The following is a 20,368-nucleotide window of genomic DNA, read 5'->3' as shown; positions in this document are numbered from 1 at the left end:
CTCCAGTAACTTTCTTAATATAGTGCGTATTCGCAAAAGTTTTGTGGAAGCGTGTTCACAAAGTTAAAGTGTCCATATGTATAACAATGTCTCGACTTCGAAGTTGACTGGAAGGTGGCGGGTTCGATTTGGCTGCGGCGACCGCATTCAGATGGAGCCGAGACGCTGGAAGTCTGTGCACCGACTGCACGTTGTCGATGCGCGTTAAAAAAAAGAAAAAAAAACAGGTGATCGGACTTAATCGGCTCCTCTTACCACTACGTCAATTCCAATTTAGTCGCGGCATGGGGGATTGGTGTCGCGCGCTAAGCACCTTTGGTGGCCATCTTTCTTTAGCTAGTGGAGTTCACGATAGATTTAATGAGACCCTGATCGGCACACGACCACGACAGGGGCAAGAATTAAATTTCATGCATTATTCAACAGGCAATGGCATGTAGCGATGCACACCCGGGAAATTTCAAGTTTAGAGCAGTGCTAATCCAAATAAGTCTCTATGTCTTTCCTGCGACACGCCGCGCAATCTATGCACCTTGCGGGCAACGACACCGGAAATTGGCGCGCGCTGATTTTTCTGGGAAAAACCGGTTTGCTGTTAACTGAACTTCACTTTTCTAACGTTTTTACGTCCTGTGTGGGAAAAGGTTCGTTGCACTTTAAATCATTGTAATTTTGGGGCTTACTGTTTCTAAGCCAACAATCGATTATGAGGCACGCATTCAGTAGATGGCTCCGGGGAAATTTCGACCGTCTGGTATTCTTCAAAGAGACACCATAGAGCAGAGCGGTTTTTCGCTTATTAGTAAAGTAGAACTTCACATTCCAGTGAACACCACTCTTGCCACGACACGACACCTGAAAAGCGAGAAAATCGCGAAAAGAAAATGCGGGGGGGAGACGTCTCCGCGAGATTCCCGCGTAAAACACCGTGACGTCATAAATTTTGAAGGGGTCTACTGTGCACTACTTAGCTGCTGGTCGATAAAAAGGAAGCACATTGCCTTATGTTGGTGTTGTATAGAGCTAGCATACGAAGTTTATGAAAATTTCATCGAACGAATGTCGCGAAAACACTATATTTTGATTTTTTTTACGTCACGCGTAGACATTTTGGCGCGAAATTTAAAAGAAACTGACACCTCAACCTTGATTTTTCCTACTGATGATGAACTTATGATAGTGAAGCATATGGCATTAGAGTTTTCAGAGTGCAGTTCGCCAATCTAAACCAAGTCATTGTTGCTCCTTGAATAATGTCCCTTTAACGTCCACTGTCATTGCACAGTACATGAGCCTCTAGCCATTTCGCCTCCAGTTGCCTTGCATTTTAGGCGGCGCAACTCGAGTGCAGCAGAGTTCCGCAGTGATGACTCACCGTCGTCGGTGAAGAGGGGAGTTTCCCGCCGTAAATTCCTGACCTCTCTCTCTTTACGTGACCTCTCGCACAAATTGTGGGCGTATTGCCGAGATAGCGGCGCGATAGCATTGCCTTCACGCTCGGTCGAGACTGATTCCATCTCTGCGCCCCACACGATAAACGCTTTACTGCTTACGGGTATGAATCGAAGTAACGTGCGTGTTTGGTTTCCTTCAAATAATTGCAGCGATAAATGTGCTTTTTGTATATATATATACTCTGGCGATGTTAATGACATCTAGAGTTTTACCTCCCTAAACCAGGTCATAAGAGATGCGGTATGGGGGGGGGGGGGGGGGCTCCATAAATTTGGACCGCCTGGTGTTTTTCAACGTTCGCACAGTACACGGACTTATAGCAGCATCACGCCTCCGTTGAAATGCGGCCGGCGTGGACCCCGTGACCTTTGCGTCAGCAGCCGAGGACAATAGCCACTGGCTCCACCTATAGACGGACGGCCGGTTACGTTGACGGAGCGTGGGGTCATTGCGGAAAGCCAACGAAGCCTTGGCCGATGTTTCAGTGTGAGCAGTTAATGAGCTGTCCCGTTTTTATTCGATTTATTTTTGCCGAACATTCAAGTCACTGATGCACCAAAACGACGTTGGTGCACCAGCCGGACAAATGAGCGAACGCCGCCCGTGTTGAAGAACATGTTTTACACGAAAAATGAAAGGAGAGGGAATATGGAAGTTAGCGCGATGAAAAAAAAAAAAAATACGCGAACAGTGGTTGTGTGCTCGAGATGACGTTTCGACAAAGGGGACTTGGTCTTCCTGAAGGCCAGTTCTAGCTTTCAGGAAGACAAGCTCATTTGTCAAAACGGCGGCTGGAGAACACAACCCCGGTTTCGATAGATTACAGACGTTTGAATTCTGGATTTGTTTTATTTACTTCGTTTTTTTTCTTCATATTCATTCATCAAGATGGGCTCAGGTGAACGGGACACCTTGTGTAAGAAGTGTGTTTTCCCGCCAATGTAGAAGATCTGAGATATATGAATACAGCCAAGAAGTGTGAGAAGGCATGTAATTATGGATTTCGCGACAAGCTAGAATGTGTTTTTTTTTCTTCAATGAGAGGGGGTTCAACTATACTTTAGTATGTTCGTCCGTGCGTTTTTATGTGTGCAAGTATATGTACAGTCAACCACAAAAGTTTGCGGACCACGCGAGCGCGTCAAAAATTGCCTGTCCGCGCCGCGCAGCGCCATGTACCGTCGACTGCCGAGCTAGCCCGGAAACAGCTCTCCACGTTACTCACTCGCCTTTAAGATAACTGCCGCGTAGCGCATTGTTAGTTCACAGTAATTCGCACGAAGTGCTTATCCGCAGTATGACCGTCACATTTCTGTTAACATGACAGGATCGCAGCTATCACGGCGTGCCTCAAATGGCGTTCCGTTGGGTTGGTAACACGTTGTGATGAAGATATCCGACTAATAATAGTTAAGCTCATATAGACTGTTCTCGAAGCAGAAGCACGTTGACGCAGATGTCGAAAAAGCACATCATGTTAAAAGGTGAAAAATTATTTGTACACAATTAGAAAAGACACAGGCCATATATTAAGGTAGGGATGCTGCTCGGGCGCTGGGGTGCTGTCAACCGCCGCTAACGGGAACTGTCGCAAACAGGCTTTTCGCGACGCGCTCGCGCGGTCTGTAAACTTTTGTGGTCGAGTGTACACCCCCCTGCCCTTTCTCCAGTGCGTTTGACAGAAAAATATGGGTGTAACACATGATGATAATGATATGTGCGGCTTAACGTCCCAAAACCACCATATCATTTTATGATAGACGCTTTAGTGAAGGGCCCCGGAAATGTTGACCACCTGGGGTTCCTTAACGTGCACCCGAGTCTGAGCACACGGGCCTGTGTAATATATGCATGGTGCGATGGAGTCAAGGAGGTTTGAAAAAAAAAAATTGGCCCCGAATCTGCATGTTACACTGCACGTGTCGTCGAAAGACGATAGTCTTGCGTCTGGAGAAAGTGTACAAAACGCTTATTTGATGTTCTGCGCAAGAAAATTGGTGAATGGTATTCTGGAGGCGCTGCGTTAGTGCCTAGAGCGTGTAGCGGAGGTGAACGAGCGCATCGAGGCACGTTAGACACGAGCGCCATCTGGCAGTTCAAAAACGAAGGAAGGAGTGCGCGCCCGCGGAAAAAGATGCGTGCTTGTCTCGGAGGTGATAAGGTGTAGAACGTAAAGCGACGGGCAGGTGCCACCACCGTGTCGTCTTAGCAAAGCGTTGGAAGCACTTACCTTTTTGAGCATCGCTTTGCAGTGTCAGCGCAGCGTGATTAACACTACGGTCCTTAGAATTACTTGAGTGTGCCTCAAATATGCGCAATAATTGCTTTTTTAATTGACAATCGCACAAGTGTGAACACTGAATCTTGAGCATATTGGTGGGCGCTGCGGATGAGATTGACCGTTTGGTGCCCTTTGAGGTATCGGTAAGGGCGGAGAACAGACAAACGTACAGACAGACAGACCAAAATTTTTTCGTCGAAGGTCTCCAAAAAAAACTATCGTCTTTAAAAAAGTATTGCTGGGTTCAAAAATTGTGCCCACGAATGAAGCCGTGGCAACCGTATATATACGATGGCGGCTGCGGCAACCATCTTACTAGGGGCATGATGAGCTGTTGGCGTTCGGCGATTGAGAAGGAGCGTTTTCCTCGCACGCCAAACGAGACGTGGTAACCTTTTCGGGTCAGATAGTGCTCAAAGCGCGTCCTTGTGTAGCTAGTTTTCTTTAGTAAGCCTCGAATTCAAGGCAAAATTTATTGCAGACTAAGTCACCGATACTGGTCTCTGGGGATTATTTGTTCGAAAGCAACTATATTTTAATTTTTAACAATTGTAGCCTTCAGACTACCAAATCAAAGCCACTTGATCTTCAAGTGGGCACCACCAGAAAATAGCATGTTACTGAGATCTTCGGAGGGCAAAACCCGGCTTCTCTACTGCTGCGAAAGCATTGCGGGAGCTTCCACCCCAGCAAATTTTTGTAAACCTCCTTGGGTGGAGTGCAGCGAGCAATATCAGGAACACGTGGTTGATGCACGCAGTCATACATAGTACCAAAAGATAATAAGTAAATAAACTTGTGGGCCCTGAAACCTCAGAGAGCCGAATATCTGCGTGTCTCACAACGGAGCTTGGTGTGAACGCGATATCTTTGAAGAGCCGCTTGCGGAAAGCTATTTCTCAAATATCTAAAACAACATTGACTCAGTTTGGAGTGACAGATGTTTCGTTTGATTGTTTATCCTTTGTATATTTATTTTTTGTTTGTTTATTTATTGAAAAATACTGTCACATACGACACCAAAGCAGGACAAGGGGGTATTAGCAGTTAAACAATAACAAAAAAAGTTCACTGCTAGATCTTCCACTAGTAACTTAGCATGTGGGCTTAAACAACGATACATAGGAACAGGAAAAAATTACAGCAGGATGCAAAACAATGCACAATGGCCGAAGATCTGCAAGTACAAGTTAAATATATATGCCTTACTCTATGCGATATATTTTAATGCAACAAAAGAACAGAACTAGACGCAACGAACTCATGCATAAATTAGGTTATTACAAGAACAAGATGAAAAAACGAACACTAACAGTTTTTTTTTTTTTTTGAATTCCGTTCTGAAAATCCCTACACTTTTCCGCCAGTGTGATAGCGTGAATTTCGGAGCATCGTCTTTAGTATTGTCGGAATGTTTACACAAAAGAAATATCTGAAACTTCAGGGCCACCTTTTTTTATATAACCAGTGAAGTGTTCTTTGTTGAGGGCGCTAAAACTGATGACGCCACAATGAGCCGTTGTAGTAGCCACGCTTTTTTTTTGTCCTTTTCCGCATCATTTTGGTATTGCAGACTGATTGCTATAACTGCTATAACTAGTGAAATCGTTTTTTTTTTGTAATGTTTTTGGTAATGTAATCGGTAACCAATCATGGATCACTGTGGCTCGTTAAGGGAAGCCACGCCAACTTACTTCACGGGATCGGAATAGAATCTGATGCCGGTAGAGGGAAATTGATGCTGTCGATCATTTACACAGGCGAAGTGCCTTGGTCGGGCATTGTGTTCTCGCGTCGTCGCGTTGCCGTCTCGTCCCGCCCAAGCTGGTATCGTGGCCACCTGTCGCACACGGGGTGGCCCACTGACGTCGTCATCCATGAAGATTCACCTGAGCTCGGAAGAGGGGAGGAAGGGGGGTCGCATAGGAAGTGCCCCTGCGATGACTCATGCCGCGGCTACGCTTCGCTGAACGCGCGCGCGGGCCGAGGCGCCGGCGTGTAGCCGCCCCTTATCGCAGCCGCCGCCACAAGCTACGCGCAGATTGCGTGAGAAAGCGTCTTCCGTAGCCGGCTGTCGGATTTGGCGCGGTGACCCGCTGAGAGCGGCAGGCGACGGCGATGGCCTTTTGTCGTTTATTTGCGTAGGCTCCTGTGCAATCACCCTATAGACGATCCGAAGGCGAACGCCGTCGGGTTCTTTATTCTGAGTCGATGTATTTATTCTTCACCTCCTGTCTCTCCCTAAAGCTATCTGCACGAGTGGCGCGGCTTCGCACTGCCTGTGACATGAAAAATGTCGTAAGCTTCATGCATCCCGCATGGTTTTGCACAGCCTTCTTGATCAAGCGACGATGTCGTACGATGGCGTCGTCGTGGCTTCACGAGCTATGACGATTTGCGACGTCATATGTCATAGGGAGATGTTATCGATGACGTCATTTTAAATCGAGTCGCGTGACTTCTGCTGCGCCGACTGCATGCACACGCGTTAACTTGTGTATCACGTGGCATTGTACCGTCTTTTACTGCCTAGTTTTTCGTTATTTTCTTTCTCGTCGTTCGTGGGGATGGCTGCGCTGGTATCGTCAAGTATTGCAGATTCTCGAAAACGAAGCCGATGATGAATTTTTGCTATGGATAAGACTTACAAGGCTACCACTTTGTTTCTCAAGAGTCTTCAGGCAGATCGAAGTGGCAAGAGTATGGGACGACGAGTCGACGACCCCTTCTGGGCGAGCAGAGGGTTTGAGGACTTGTGTACGTTTCTGCAAGGGCTGTCGGGACGGTCGACAGCGACATGGCTGGCTTTGAGGGGCACGTGGAAGGGAGGACAAGGAGAGTTATTGTGTGGAGATTCTCAGGTGCGCCCTGGACAGCACTCCCCTTGTGTGCAGCCGGTGGTCGCTCGTTGTGCTTCTGAGCTCACGCTTGTTGTTGCACGCTCGGTCAGACGTGTTTTTAGCGGCTGCGTCTCAACTTGCAATTTCTCTTCTCGCTGTTTGCGGCACCTGTGACAGACGACGAAGCATAGGAACCAGCGGGATTTCTGTACAAATCAACGCATTCGCGGAACGTGCCAAGTGAAAGAGGCTAGGTGTTTTTCCCGTCGTGTTGATTTTCTTTTTTGCTTATTTTTAGTATGCTAACTTCGTGCTGCGCCTGCCTTCTGCCTTTAAAGAATTTTCCTGATAGACGTTTGAATTTACTTCATTTGCAATTTCAACTTGCATGTTTAATTGTTTTGGTTTATGAATTCGAAACAGTGACTTGCGTGACATGCTCTCGTTTGTCGACCACACTGCCGATCAGTTCTTTCGCAAAGGAGGCCCGAGCTGCATGTATTCAGGCAACGTGAATGGGCCTTTTTCAGTAAAGGCCCTAGAAATTTATTTTTCAGGTCCAAACAGCGTCTCCAATTGAGATCGCTGAAATCGAAACTGGGGGTCAGTGGCCTCTGAAGTTGTCAGTAGAAAACCTCGGGGGGTCAGGTATTTTTCGTGAGAATTCGCAAATAGCGCCACCCAGAGACTCCCAAAATTCATGGCGTGCGTGACGTCACCGTCGCTACGCATACGCAGGCTAGTCCCATGAGAAGTTTGCGACAGGGGTTCAGTATTCCACGAAAATATTCGCGCTTCTGTGCTGACGCTATTGTATCACTAACACAAGCTTACCCGCTACACACAACACCAATATATACATTCTGACATATTCCTTACAAATTTGATCACTTATTCGGTTTACTGTATAAAATAACAGCACATCCACTGCATTTTAAAGCGCAGCTCTCAGGCTCTCATGCCGGCGTTGAGCGTCGGCATGAACGAGGAGTGTGTCGATACTCCGGGCCACTGGCCTCTAACCTCGCATTCTTCTTTCGCCACCCGCGCTGGCCCCTCGGTCCGAAGCTCGGGCGCATGCAGTGCTGCTGGCACGTGCACTGCGGCTCGCTTCACAAGTACTGACGGTGTTGCCGGCCTTTCGTCTGGTTCGCGATGCCTGCAGTGCACGGGGTGGTGTGTGTAGCGCTCGAGTGCTGGCAGTCGCTGTGGCGGTATGTATCGGATGTTACATTGTTACAACTGCGGATTCCCGTAACACTCAACAAAAAGAAAGGAAGGAAAATAGGAGGAAAAGAACGGAAGAGAAGTTAACCAGCCTATAGGCAGCCGATTTGCTACCCTGCGCATCGGAGGGGGATGGGGGAGATGAAAGAGAGCAGAGAGGGAAGAGAGATAAACACAGCACATTCGGCAGCACACGCGCGCACACTAACACTGAACAAAGTTCTTGACGTTGCTTCAGCATGAAGCCGCGCTCGGAATTCGCTTTAGGCAGTATTTTAATCGTCGGCAAGCATTTTCCCCTCTCATATGTTATTGATGCAATGGTTTTCTTCTGGAAGAAAACTTTTTTTTTGTTCATCTTGATTAAATAGGCTGAAACCCATTGTGCCTCTTAGTGGCTTTTGCCAAGCCTGTAGCCAGGAATATTTTTCTATGGCAGGGGAAAGGGGCTATCTTTCAAGGTCGTGCAAAACCCACATTCCCATGATTTATTCTCGGTGAAACACCGCTTTTTATTCGAATTTAAGGGGTAGGGAAAAGAGGAGGGCTACCCCCCCCCCCCCCGTGGCTATGGTCCGTCGTATTTTCTTTGTAATCATTTTTGCACACAAGGAGTGGGGAAAAAATCGCACGCGCACAGACGCGTGCACGCTAAGATATAGGTTCTTCAGATTAAACGTCGTATTTGACCCGCCAGCAGGCTTTCGCATTACTCAGGGGCTGTCTTCCGCTAAGCGACGTCTCACAGCACCAGAAGTGTGTCTTCTGTTTGTTCGAATGATGTCACAGGCACCCCCGTGGTCTTCGGCGAATGCCACTCACGCGGCGTTGTCTCTCTACCTGTATGTGCTTCGCGTGCTGGAAAGCCAGCATTACGCCTGTCTGGTGCTCGTCGCGCCATTGTTTCGCGCTCTGGCGTCGTCACGAGAGCCGGACGTTGACTAAGACTCCGGGCTCTCTGCTCGTGTGTCGTCCATTGTTTTTGTGTTTGACACACACCACGCGCGGAGAATTCGAGCCCCGCATGCGAGACGACCGCCACCGGGCGTATAGCGTTTTGCCCGGGCCTGCTGCCAGATTCGAGGCTATCGTGCGCTGAATTCAGCAGGGTGCCGTGTTTTGTTGACGACTCAATTCGGCATTTGCCATTCCCTATAAGTGCGGAGGACTTGAGGAGCCCGGACTGCCTTATGCTGTCGTCGCTTGCCGTAACCCAGGCAAAATCACATATAAAAATAAAAAAAACAGAGGAAGGAAGCGAGAAATAAAAAGAAGAAATAAAAATGGAAAGAACTCTAAATGAAGAGATAAGTTGTTTTTCCAAAAAAAATCTGTGAAGAGAGATACAAGGAAATAGAAAATTGAAGAGAAACGAAGAAGGCTCCCGAGCTGTGCGAGCTTCCTTGAGGCTAGTCAACACAAGTGCGAAGCTGTGTTGATTCGCGATGTCATTGGACAAACGCACGTTATTGATAACACGTAGCTGGATATATATAATGATTCACTTACTCAAAGGATCGCTCGCCTCGCAAGCGATCCCACTACCTCGAACGAATGAAACCACCTATCCTCTTCTGTTGCCCAATCGACCGAGGTCACTGCTTTTAAGGCTGCTTTTGAATGCGATGTTTACTTTTAGCAGCGTTTTGCTTTGTTCACTCTTATTTTTTTTATTAAGTATACTCTTACCCACTCCCTTCTGTAACGCCTTCGGGCCGTGAAGGTACTGAAATAAATAAATAAATGCACCGTCCAACGTATTTGCTCATTGCGCGTCTGTTATCCCATGGGTTGCTCTGCCTTGGGGGTGTAAGTGCTCGACTGCTGAGCCGAAGCTCGCAGGATTGAATGAGAGTCGCATTTTGAGGGAAGCCAAATTCTAAAATGCTGGTCTCGTGCGCTCATTTTTGGGCGCGCGTTAAATAACCCAAAGGTGGTCAGAAGCTTCAGAGCTCTCCCCTTTACGGCGTCTTTCATAATGTAATATCGTCGTTTTACGGATGAGAAACCCCAACGTTTATAAATTATTAATCGGCAGGTATAACCGTGGACAGCTTCGAGTGAAAGTGACGACCGCATCTGATTGGCTAACGCTTGTTTTCGCTAGCCACGTGTTCATCCTAACGCTTTTCCACTGCCTGGTGAAACAGGGGGAAGGGGGGACGCGTCGTCTCGCGCTTACTACGGACATGGGACTACCAGGAATAGCATTACGCATTGCTTTCACGTAATATTCGTTGGAATGTGCCTGCCCCATCTACTTTAGCGTACTCGGCTCAGTAAATCTTGTTGCTCGGGAAGCACATGGTGGCAGAGACATGGTGTAGCTCGGATGGCACATGGTGGCTGCGCGTCGGAAAAAGAGACAGTAGCTGCTACTTAGGTGAAACTGAAAAGTCCTGAGACTTTACGTAATACGACTTTGCCCTCCTCCCTATTCAGGGAGCCTTATGTATCCAACGTGGCCTTGCAACGAGCTTTCTATACATCTTGCTTGGTGTTTCAACGCCTCTCGGGTCGGAAAACCAAGCGATGGTGTCTTGTTATGACGTCACAAGTTATGCTTATCCTTGACTTCATCACGTGATGATCTTTATCATCATTCGTGGTGACGCCGGCAGTCAATGTTCGCGTTTGTTGAGACATCTAAGGATTTTTTTCTAAAGCAGTATGACACAATTTTCTCAGCCGTATAGCCTACTTGATCTATTTCCGAGAACATGCGTATAGTCACGTGATCACAGAACGACCACAATGCCTGCTCACAGGAGCAGCACTGGACGTCGAGCCGAACCGAACGTTAGATCACGAGCACACCAACCGTCCTCTTCTTCTTTCACACCATGGCACATACTCGCATTGGCATGGCTAAACCTCGTTCCATGCCTGTGGCATTACCCCCCCCCCCTTTCGAAAAAAAAAGTATCACCTCGGTGACCAATGCCGATTAAAAGTTAAAGTAGTCGCGTACACGCACAAAGACGCATGATGAAGCAGTGTCAGGTGGCTCGGGTTAGTACGTGGCTTCATCCGTGACACATGAACAATGTCGGCCTGCTGGGAACATCGAGATCGCTGAGCTGTGTCTTCAAACAGAATTTCGTAGTTGACATCTGTGAGGCGCCGTAGTACTCTATAGGGACCGAAGTAGCGGTGAAGTAACTTTTCCGAGTGGCCCCTTTTGCGAACGGGGATCCACAGCCAGACCAGATCACCGGGTTGGTAAATGACATGGCGATGACGGGAGTTGTACCTCTGTGAGTCGATTCATTGTTGTTTTCGGATCCGCTCGAGTGCAAGCTGGCGGGCCGCGTCGGCGAGCCGGATAAAGTCGTTCGCATCAGTAGTAATATCGGTCGTGTCAGGCAACAGCATGGCATCAAGCATCGTAATTGCTTCTCGGCCGTGAAGCAACCGGAAGGGAGTGAAATCCGTAGTCTCTTGAACCGCAGTGTTGTAAGCGAACGTTACGTATGGCAAAATTGCATCCCAGTTTTTGTGATCACGGTCGACGTACATAGATAGCATGTCAGCGAGCGTCTTGTTTAATCTCTCCGTCAGACCGTTGGTTTGTGGAGGATGGTATGCGGTTGTTTTGCGGTGAGCTGTCCCACTAAGTCTCGTGACGTCTTGCATCAATTGGGCTGTAAAGGCTGTTCCACGGTCAGTGATAAGAACTGTTGGCGCTCCATGGCGGAGGACAATGTTGTTGATTAAAAAATACGCAACCTCATTGGCAGTGCCTCGTTGTAGGGCTTTCGTTTCGCAGTACCTCGTTAAATAGTCAGTAGCCACTACAATCCAGTGGTTGCCATCATGTGACTTTGGGAAGGGCCCAAGCAAGTCCATGCCGATTCGTTCAAACGGTTGTGACGGGGGTGCAACAGGCTGCAATAAACCAGCAGGGCGCACAGGTGGGGCTTTACGGCGCTGGCAATGATTGCACGTTTTAACATAATGCTTGACATCCTGGGTGAGCTTTGGCCAGTAGTAGCGAGTCCGAATCCGGGCAAGGGTACGTTCTAATCCTAGGTAGCCGGAGGAAGGCTCGTCGTGGCAGGCAGATAAAATGTCAGCACGTAGCCTTGGTGGAACGACGAGGAGGTACTCAGTTGCATAAGGTTCGAAGTTATTTTTGTAGACGATGTTGTTGCGGAGACGAAATGACCATTAACGTGCGAATGCCGATGGTGGACTCGAGCTGCGACCTTGAAGGTAATTGATAAGTTGTTGGATCTCTGAATCATTCCACTGTTGTTGGGCCAAGTCAGATTCACTGACTGCACAAAGAAAATGGCCATCGGTATCATCGTCCCTCGATGTCGTCGCGAGGGGTGTGCGCGAAAGGCAATCAGCATCAGTGTGCCTGCGGCCCGACTTGTAGACGACTGTAACCTCAAATTCTTGAAGGCGTAAGCTCCACCTCGCGAGGCGCCCTGAACGGTCCTTGAGATTGGCCAGCCAACAGAGGGCATGATGGTCCGTAACTACTCTGAATGGACGGCCATACAGATACGGTCGGAACTTTGTTATCGCCCAAATAACAGCAAGACATTCCTTCTCCGTGGTCGAGTAGTTAGTTTCCGCAGATGACAAAATGCGGCTAGCATAAGCGATGGGACGTTCAGCGCCGTCTTGCCACTGGACGAGTACTGCACCAAGACCGATGTTGCTTGCGTCAGTGTGAAGTTCGGTGGTGGCATCTTCATCAAAGTGCCCTAGTCAGAGTTCACTCTGAAGGCACTGCTGAAGCTCGAAAAAAGCGGCTCTCTGCTCTGGACCCCACACAAAAGGAGTATCCTCCTTCGTTAAACGGGTAAGGGGTTCAGCGATGTTGGCAAAGCTCTGGACAAAGCGCCTGTGGTGGGCGCAGAGACCCAAAAACCGGCGCAAATCCCGTTTGTTCGAAGGTGGAGGAAATGCAGCAACAGCCATGGTCTTTCCTGGGTCTGGTCTAATGCCATCGTGACTGATAAGGTGGCCGAGGAACTTTAGCTCTTCGTAGCCGAAATGACACTTCTCCGGTTTTAGCGATAGGCCTGCGGATCGAATAGCGACGAAGACGGACTGAAGTCGTTGTAAATGTTGCTCAAGTGTTTTGGAAAAAACAACGACGTCGTCTAAATACACGAGGCAGGACTCCCACTTCAGACCGGACGGGACGGTGTCCATCATCCTTTGGAACGTTGCCGGTGCAGAGCACAATCCAAATGGTAACACTTTGAATTCGTAGAGGCCATCGGGAGTTATGAATGCTGTTTTTCCCTGTCATGTTCATCGACCTCGATCTGCCAGTATCCGCTGCGTAAACCCATTGAGGAAAAATATCGGGCATGTCGAAGTCGATCCAGTGAATAATCTATGCGTGGGAGAGGGTAGACGTCTCTCTTCGTCACTTTGTTGAGCTTCCGGTATCGACGCAAAATCGAAGAGTGCCGTCTTTCTTTTTAACAAGTACGACGGGTGACGCCCATGGACTCTTCGAGGGTTGGATGACGTCGTCGTCGAGCATCTGTTTGACTTGAAAACGTATTGCCTCTTGTTCTTTTTGCGACACGCGGTAGGCGTGCTGTCGTACAGGCCGTTCGGTAGGGTCCGTTATAATGTGGTGCTTCACGGTTGGGGTCTGCTTGATTTTGGAGGTGGACGCAAAGCAATCACTATACGTACGTAAAATCATGCGTATCTGCTGTTGCTGCGCACAGGATAGCTAGCAATTCACGTCAACTGTACTGGCTAATACAGTGTTACCTTCGGCAGCAGTGGAAATCGGAGCGATAGTGGAACATTCTTCGTCATCGATGGCTTAAAGTTCGCGATTGCTGTTCGCTTTGCCAAGTGCTGGTACTGGCCGCCGAAATTCGTGATCAGAAGCTGAGTCCTCCGATGTTTCAGTTTTACGATAGCACGCGCGACACAAATGTTCCGAGCCAAGAGCACCGAGAGGTTAGTTTCCGCGATGCCACTACTCTTGTTGTCACAGTCGCTCTCCACAGTTACCAACATACTGGCTCGCGGCGGCAGTGGGATGGTGTCGTCAGCAATTCGAAGTGTTGTGGTCGGCGCAACTGCATCCTTTCGTAGGGCTGTATGGTCGTTAGATAACGTTATGAGCAGGTCGCGAAGGTTAATAATGGCTCTATGCTTGCGGAGAAAATACATTCCGAGAATCAGATTTTGAGAGCATTCGCGCAATACAACGAAAGAAACAATGTACGTCGACTCACGAATTCGGAGGCGGGCAGTGCACATTCCTAGCGGTGTCAATAGGTGACCTCCCGCAGTCCGGAGGGTGGTTCCATGTCACCAAGGTGTCGTTACCTTTCTTAGCTGTGCAGCGAGGTCAGCGCTTATAACAGAATTATCGGCACCCGTATCTACCAGAGCGGTCAGCGGGTGGTTGTCGACAAGGACAGAGATACGAGCAGAGACCCGTTTGTCGTCGATGGCACACGTCGGTGAAAGAATGTCGTCGGATGTCGGAAGGCAAATCGGGGGAGGGTCTTGTAACGGCCGATCAACAGTGGCCTCACCCCCAGAGGTCGTTGTTCTTAGTTTCCCCGGCGCGGGCTTGTGGATCTAGGCGATCTTCCTGCAAGGACGTCCGCAAAGGTTGATTGTTGGCCAGGTGACGTGGAACGCCATGGAGATGGTGAGCGGGATTGGCGACGCGGAAGGGTTGAAGATCGTTGGCTTGCCAAGTATTCGGCGATAGCACGGGGCCGCTCACCATCTCTGGGTCGACGAGCATCCGGACGAAAGCCAGGAACACCCATGTGCCTGTAGGTGCACTCACGGTAGATGCGACCTGGTTCACCACAGTGATAACATAGAGGCCGGTTGTCGGGAGCACGCCATACACTGGATTTCCGTGTAAGGGGTGGGTTGCCGTACTGCGGTGGTCCCGAGTAGAACGACGGTGCCGTCTGCAGGGTGGACGGACGGGACGGATAGCCAACAGCCGGTGCAGGAGTACGTAGTGTTTCCGCGTACGTTAATAGTGGAGCTTCGGCTGGACGCGGGGCCGTCATGGGTTGGACTTCGGCTGCACGCAGAGTCTTCATGGGGTGCACCAGCTGCCGGACCTCTTCGCGAACGACATCCGTTAGAGCAGCAACATGGGGCGGAGAAGACACCACGTGCAGCTTTTGCAGCTCCTCGCGCACAATACTACGCACGAGTTCCGTCAGGTCTTTTACAGTCGTGACGTCAGGTGTTGGCAGGGCCGACGACACTGACGAAAGATTGCCAGGACGCTCATACTGGTACGAACGCTGCCTTAGCATTCTCTCCATTGTCGTGGCTTCGCGAAGGAAATCCTCTACAGTGCTGGGAGGGTTCCGCACTAGTCCCACGAACAGCTGCTCTTTCACTCCCCGCATTAGGAGGCGCACCTTCTTCTCTTCCGTCATTGAGGAGTCGGCTCGCCTGAACAGCCGCGACGTGTCCTCAACGAACATGGCAACATTCTCGTTCGGACGCTGGTTTCGGGAATTGAGGAGCCGTTCCGCTTGCTCCTTTCGGTCAGAGCTTCGAAAGGTATTTCGCAACTGGTTGCAAAACTCTGGCCAGGTTGTCATAGTGGCTTCATGGTTTACGAACCAAGGTCGTGCAGAGTCCTCGAGATAAAAGTAGACATACCGAAGCTTTCGCTGCTCGTCCCACTCGTTGACGCTGCCGCAACGGTTGTAGTCGTCAAGCCAGTCGTCGACGTCCTCGTAAGGGTCACCGTCGAACGGCTTCGGAGTTCACGGGACGTTGAAGAACCATGGAGAAGGCAGCGTTGATGTTTCTCTGGTTTGCGTTCCCGCACTAGCCATAGTACTGCCGAGTTGTGGAAATGGTCCGAATTCAGGAGGTAGGCCTAGTTGTCGCCTACTACGCCGTAGGTCAGCTGGTTCTTCCAAGTCGCGACTAGTGTCGGGACCTTGCTGCTGATTGTAGTGCATACAACACTACCCCGCACCTCCACCAGAAAATGTCACGTGATCACAGAACGACCACAATGCCTGTTCACAGGAGCAGCATTGGACGTCGAGCCGAACCGAACGTTAGAGCACGAGCACACCAACCGTCCTCTTCTTTCACACCATGGCACATACTCGCATTGGCTTGGCTAAACCTCGTTCCATGCCTCTGGCAATATCATCGGCAAAATATCAATAGTAAACAAAGCTTGAAAAGTATTTTACATGAATTCTGGAGTTTGCGTGCGCGATCGTGTGGACACCTTCAAAAGGACACCACGGTGACCCCCTCCTTCCGTCACGTCATTACGTGACAATCAGTACAGCAAATTATGATGACGTCATAGTCACCATTTTTTCTTTTGTCGCGTATGCTCTAGCGCACCACTGCTCGGCTGCTGCTCGTGACTCCGTGGCCACGGCGCACGAATCGAAAGTTTTGTGTTAGGCGACATTGCTGTTTCGTTTCCTGTTCGAGAGGACTTCTTGGTGTGGACTGTGCGGAAGTGTGTCACAGTTCCGTGTGCTGACGTGTCGATAGTTGCACACGCTTACTGGATATGTTTCACCCGGCGGATTGTTGTTTCTGGATCTCTCTCAAACCGACACTGATACTGATCGGTCATGATTGAGGAGCCTGTAATTAAGCATCTATCACGCATTGCACCAAACGGTGTGCCATGTTATGATTAAAAGGTCCCCTGCAACACATTGCAGCAAAAATAAAAAAACAAAATGCGAGGCCAAAGTTTTTGTGCTATTATAATCCTCTATTAATACAAATTTATCTGCGATGGTAACTCTGCAATGCCCGTACTGAAGATTAGGGTCGTTAAACCGTATACAACTTATATTTCTTCGCTCTTCTGCAGGGGCCAGAATCAACCCACCAGCAGCAGCGGTGGAGGTGAAGGTGATGGCGATGAGAGTGTATCCAACAGCGGTAGTGATGACAGCAGCGCTCTCTCGTACCGAGGGTCGGCGAAAGTGGACCTGACGCGGCATACCCTGCCCGGACAACGCGACACGCTTGTTGCCAGGTTTTCCCTGCCTGCTGTGGTCAGTGGCAGCTTTGTCTGTCGCAATTTGTTCTAAGTTCAGCGATGTATGATTTTAAGGACGAGTGCGCACATTAATATCCGTGAAGTATGTGCGCAGGTTCCGGTGCGAAATTCGAAAGTGGAACTTTAACCTTTACTTTCGCCCCGGTTAATAAGCATGTGATGGCAAATTAACATTAGAGTTTTCACAGTACAGTATCAATCGCTTCACAGGGACCCGAAAGAGAAAAACAATTTTTTCGCGGATTAGTAAAGCACAATTTCTTAATTCTGAAAACACCAAAGTAACTGTGACACGACTCTTGGTAAGCGAGAAAAGGTGAGAGAAAAAAAATACGGGTGGAGACGCCATCTTGAGATTCCCGCTGCAAACACGGTGACGTCACAGATTCTGAAGGCGTCTACTTGGTCCTACGTATCTTCTAATCGATAAAATTGACATCTGTAGAGTCGCAGACCTAACGTACGAAGTTTGAGAAAATTTCATGGTGCAATATCGCAAAAGAATGAAAAGTACATTTTGAAAATTTCGACGTCACGCGTGGAGATTTCGGCGCGAGGGGTAAAAATGAAACTTTAGCCTTAATTTTAACTTATGATAGTGAAATATATGGCACTTGAGTTCTCAGAGTGCAGTTTGTCATTCTAATCCAAGTCATTGTTTTTGTCTGGTGTCCTTTAATAATCCCTTGAGGAAGCTTTACTGAGGTGAACTTTGCCGCCGCATAGTGGTGTGCTGCGGTGAAGCATTTGCAACGCGTTGTGGTGAAGCGTTGAAGCAGTGGGAGTTTTTCTTGCAGTGAAGTATACCAGCTGTGGATGTTTGAAATCAGCAGATCGTTAGGCTACTCAATATAAACGAGTGTCGTTGTGGTGTATTTACAATTATTAGTAAGCACCTGATATTAACATGGAATAGCTTTAGGCATTAAATGTGGAAGTGTTTTGTATCACGCAATTTCCCCATTTTCGTGTTCCTTCGTCTCCGTCCATGCTTGCAATGAAGCCGACATTAGTTTACGCATCACCGTGTGTTTTTTCTCGCTTAAAAACACTATTTTCTTGTTCCCACGTCCCATTAGAGGGCAAAACTGCAATTTCGATCTTCAAAAAGGAAGTGGACAGGAGAAGATTGATATGTTGGGCTTAACATCTCAAAACCACCATATGATTATGAGAGACGCCGTAGTGGAGGGCTCCAGAAATTTCGACCACCTGGGGTTCTTTAACGTGCACCCTAATCTGAGAACACGGGCTTACAACATTTCCGCCTCCATCGAAAATGCAGCCGCCGCAGCCGGGATGGGCAGAAGAAAGAGGGATTGTTCTAATGAAATCCAGGGCCTGCACAGTGCAGCCCCACAAACTGCTGGTTGCTAACACGATAGAATCATGTTTCTCAGTATGAGTTCAAATGCAAAGTTTGGCACATCAATGTGAAAAAATGTGGGTTTGATGGAAGATGTGAATTCGTGCTCTTGTAAGGCATGATGCTTAATGTAACAGGTTTTTTTGTTGGTTATGAAGACCATTACACTTACTTCTCACATCTGAGGCTGTGTATCCAGGCTTTGTGAGAGTGAAGCCATGTTTCGTTGTCTTTTGTGACGAGCCCTCGCTATGGTTCACATTACCATTCTTATACCTCAAGTATCAGAATGTTGTAGGAGTATACATAGACAGTCCATTTTATAAGCTAAACATGAAAGCTTAGAAAATATATGCAACAAGTAGAAATGGGAATGACTGAATAGGAAATAGGACAGCATGTTGTGTCTTCACAAGAGAGACCACACACAATGCTGTTACCTCACGCCCTTGCAAATGTGAACTCAAAGTGGAACTCGACATTTTTCAACTCTGTTAACTACCCCTTCTTGAATAGAATGCCAAAATCTGCTTGGAGCCCTTGTACAATCTTTGACTTCAGTTTCTCTCTGCAAAATTGTTGAAGGACCGAAAGACTTTCTTCCTGCTGTTTCTGGATAAGCTGAATGGATGGTAATTTTGTTCAGTGTACTTCAGAGCTCTCCAGATCATGCTTTACTTTATGTCCTCATTGCAGAAATCAGGTTCATCACTGGCACTTGACATGGCGGACGACCACGTGCGGCTTACAAGTGAAGAGCCAAAGTATACGTTTGACTTCTACCTTCCCTTCTCCGTTGATGAAGGTGCCACAGTTGCAGAATTCAACACTAAGCATCAGGTAACTTATATCATCAGCTAGTCTTCATATCATGCTTTGACCGTTATGAGTTGCACTTGAAGGGGTGGTGCCATCAAGTTTCAGGGCTATAACAAGCCTCTTGTGGGTTTCCTTTGTATGCAAAAACTGTCTGGGTTAACTGGCGGAACACGGGAGAGGCCTTTGTCCTGCAGTGGACGTAGTCAGGCTGATGATGATGATGATGATGTAAAAACTGTCAGACACAGCAAACCTGTAGATTATATTCACTTCTGAATTCACTTCTCAAGTGTACCTAAATTCTCATTCTCCCGATCGATGCACATCGCTAGCTTGTTCAACACTCGTGCAGCTCTGTAGAAAGGGCAGCGATAGTTTTAGTGAAGGCACACTACATGTGTAGTGAAGTAAGTGACTTCAGGACCTCTGCCACGTACGTACCGGCAGAGCACCATGGTGGCTGCAGCTAGCGGCACATTTGTTTTTCAGGTGCTTGTGTGAGCCATATGTGCGAGAGCAAACGATACTCGACTGATGCGCGTCAAATCTTTGTGGGGTCACGGGACTGAGCCACCTACATTGCTACGTCATTGTGCAATTTGACGCCCGGAAACAGAAAATCATCCACAAAATAAGGCAATAATAAATATTTAGCAAGAGTACATTTCAAAACTACATGAATTGCCAACTCGCCCAATCAGTCGCTTTTGAAGCTAGGCACTATAAATGATATTTTTTTTTGTTCTGATGGGCCAATAAAATAGAAATAACAGAGATGTTGGGAGGAATTCATTACAAGTGTACAGCTTATCTTTGCAGTAGTTAAAAGTATCTAACTTTCTCATTTTAAAAAAGTTTTTGTGTTGTGAATATGTGCTTGACGAAATTTGATAACATATAGCAACTTGTTGCAGTAACATGTCTTTCTTGTTTGTTTGTTTTTTGTCTGGTTTTGCAGGTACTCACAGTCACTGTGCCCATTCTGCCTGACGAGTCCTGATTATTTCATTATCAGCAGTTGAAGTTTATATGTTGATGGAAAAACTGTACTGATTGTGAAAGGGCACCCAAATAAATTGTTGTTGATTTTCTATTGCTAGGCCAAGGCTGTTCAAACAAGAAAGCTGTTTAAACCAAGCTGTTCATACAAGAAAAACAAAATATAACACTGGTGCGTTTTACAATTTCAGGCCTGCTTGTTTGCACAAGTGCTTGAAAAAGGCAGTCAATATGCAGGGTTTTCATATTTAAATTGGCCTGTTCCAGATTTTTTATGCTGGCTTTCCCCCAAATATTTTAAGCTAGACCACTCCAAAAATTTTGCAGTTTAGTACAGCCCCAACCCTTTT

At 47.9% G+C, this 20,368-nt stretch overlaps 1 protein-coding gene across 2 annotated transcripts in view; it reads left to right on the top strand.

Annotated features, from left to right (window-relative positions):
* LOC119184967 (PIH1 domain-containing protein 1) overlaps positions 1-20,112 on the top strand; it is an 85,572-nt gene extending 65,460 nt beyond the window's left edge. For both annotated transcript variants that reach the window (XM_037434119.2, XM_037434118.2), the window contains exons 6-8: positions 16,643-16,829; positions 18,897-19,040; positions 19,978-20,112. In XM_037434119.2, the coding sequence (XP_037290016.2) occupies positions 16,643-16,829; positions 18,897-19,040; positions 19,978-20,019 (373 nt within the window). In that variant the 3' untranslated portion in view covers positions 20,020-20,112. The remainder of the gene's footprint in view (positions 1-16,642; positions 16,830-18,896; positions 19,041-19,977) is intronic.
* The last annotated feature ends 256 nt before the right edge of the window (positions 20,113-20,368 follow it).

The sequence above is a fragment of the Rhipicephalus microplus genome, chromosome 8, assembly GCF_043290135.1.
Source record: "Rhipicephalus microplus isolate Deutch F79 chromosome 8, USDA_Rmic, whole genome shotgun sequence".
Taxonomy (NCBI): domain Eukaryota; kingdom Metazoa; phylum Arthropoda; class Arachnida; order Ixodida; family Ixodidae; genus Rhipicephalus; species Rhipicephalus microplus.
Note: the sequence above shows the minus strand (reverse complement) of the source record. Positions and strands in the feature narration are given on the sequence as shown.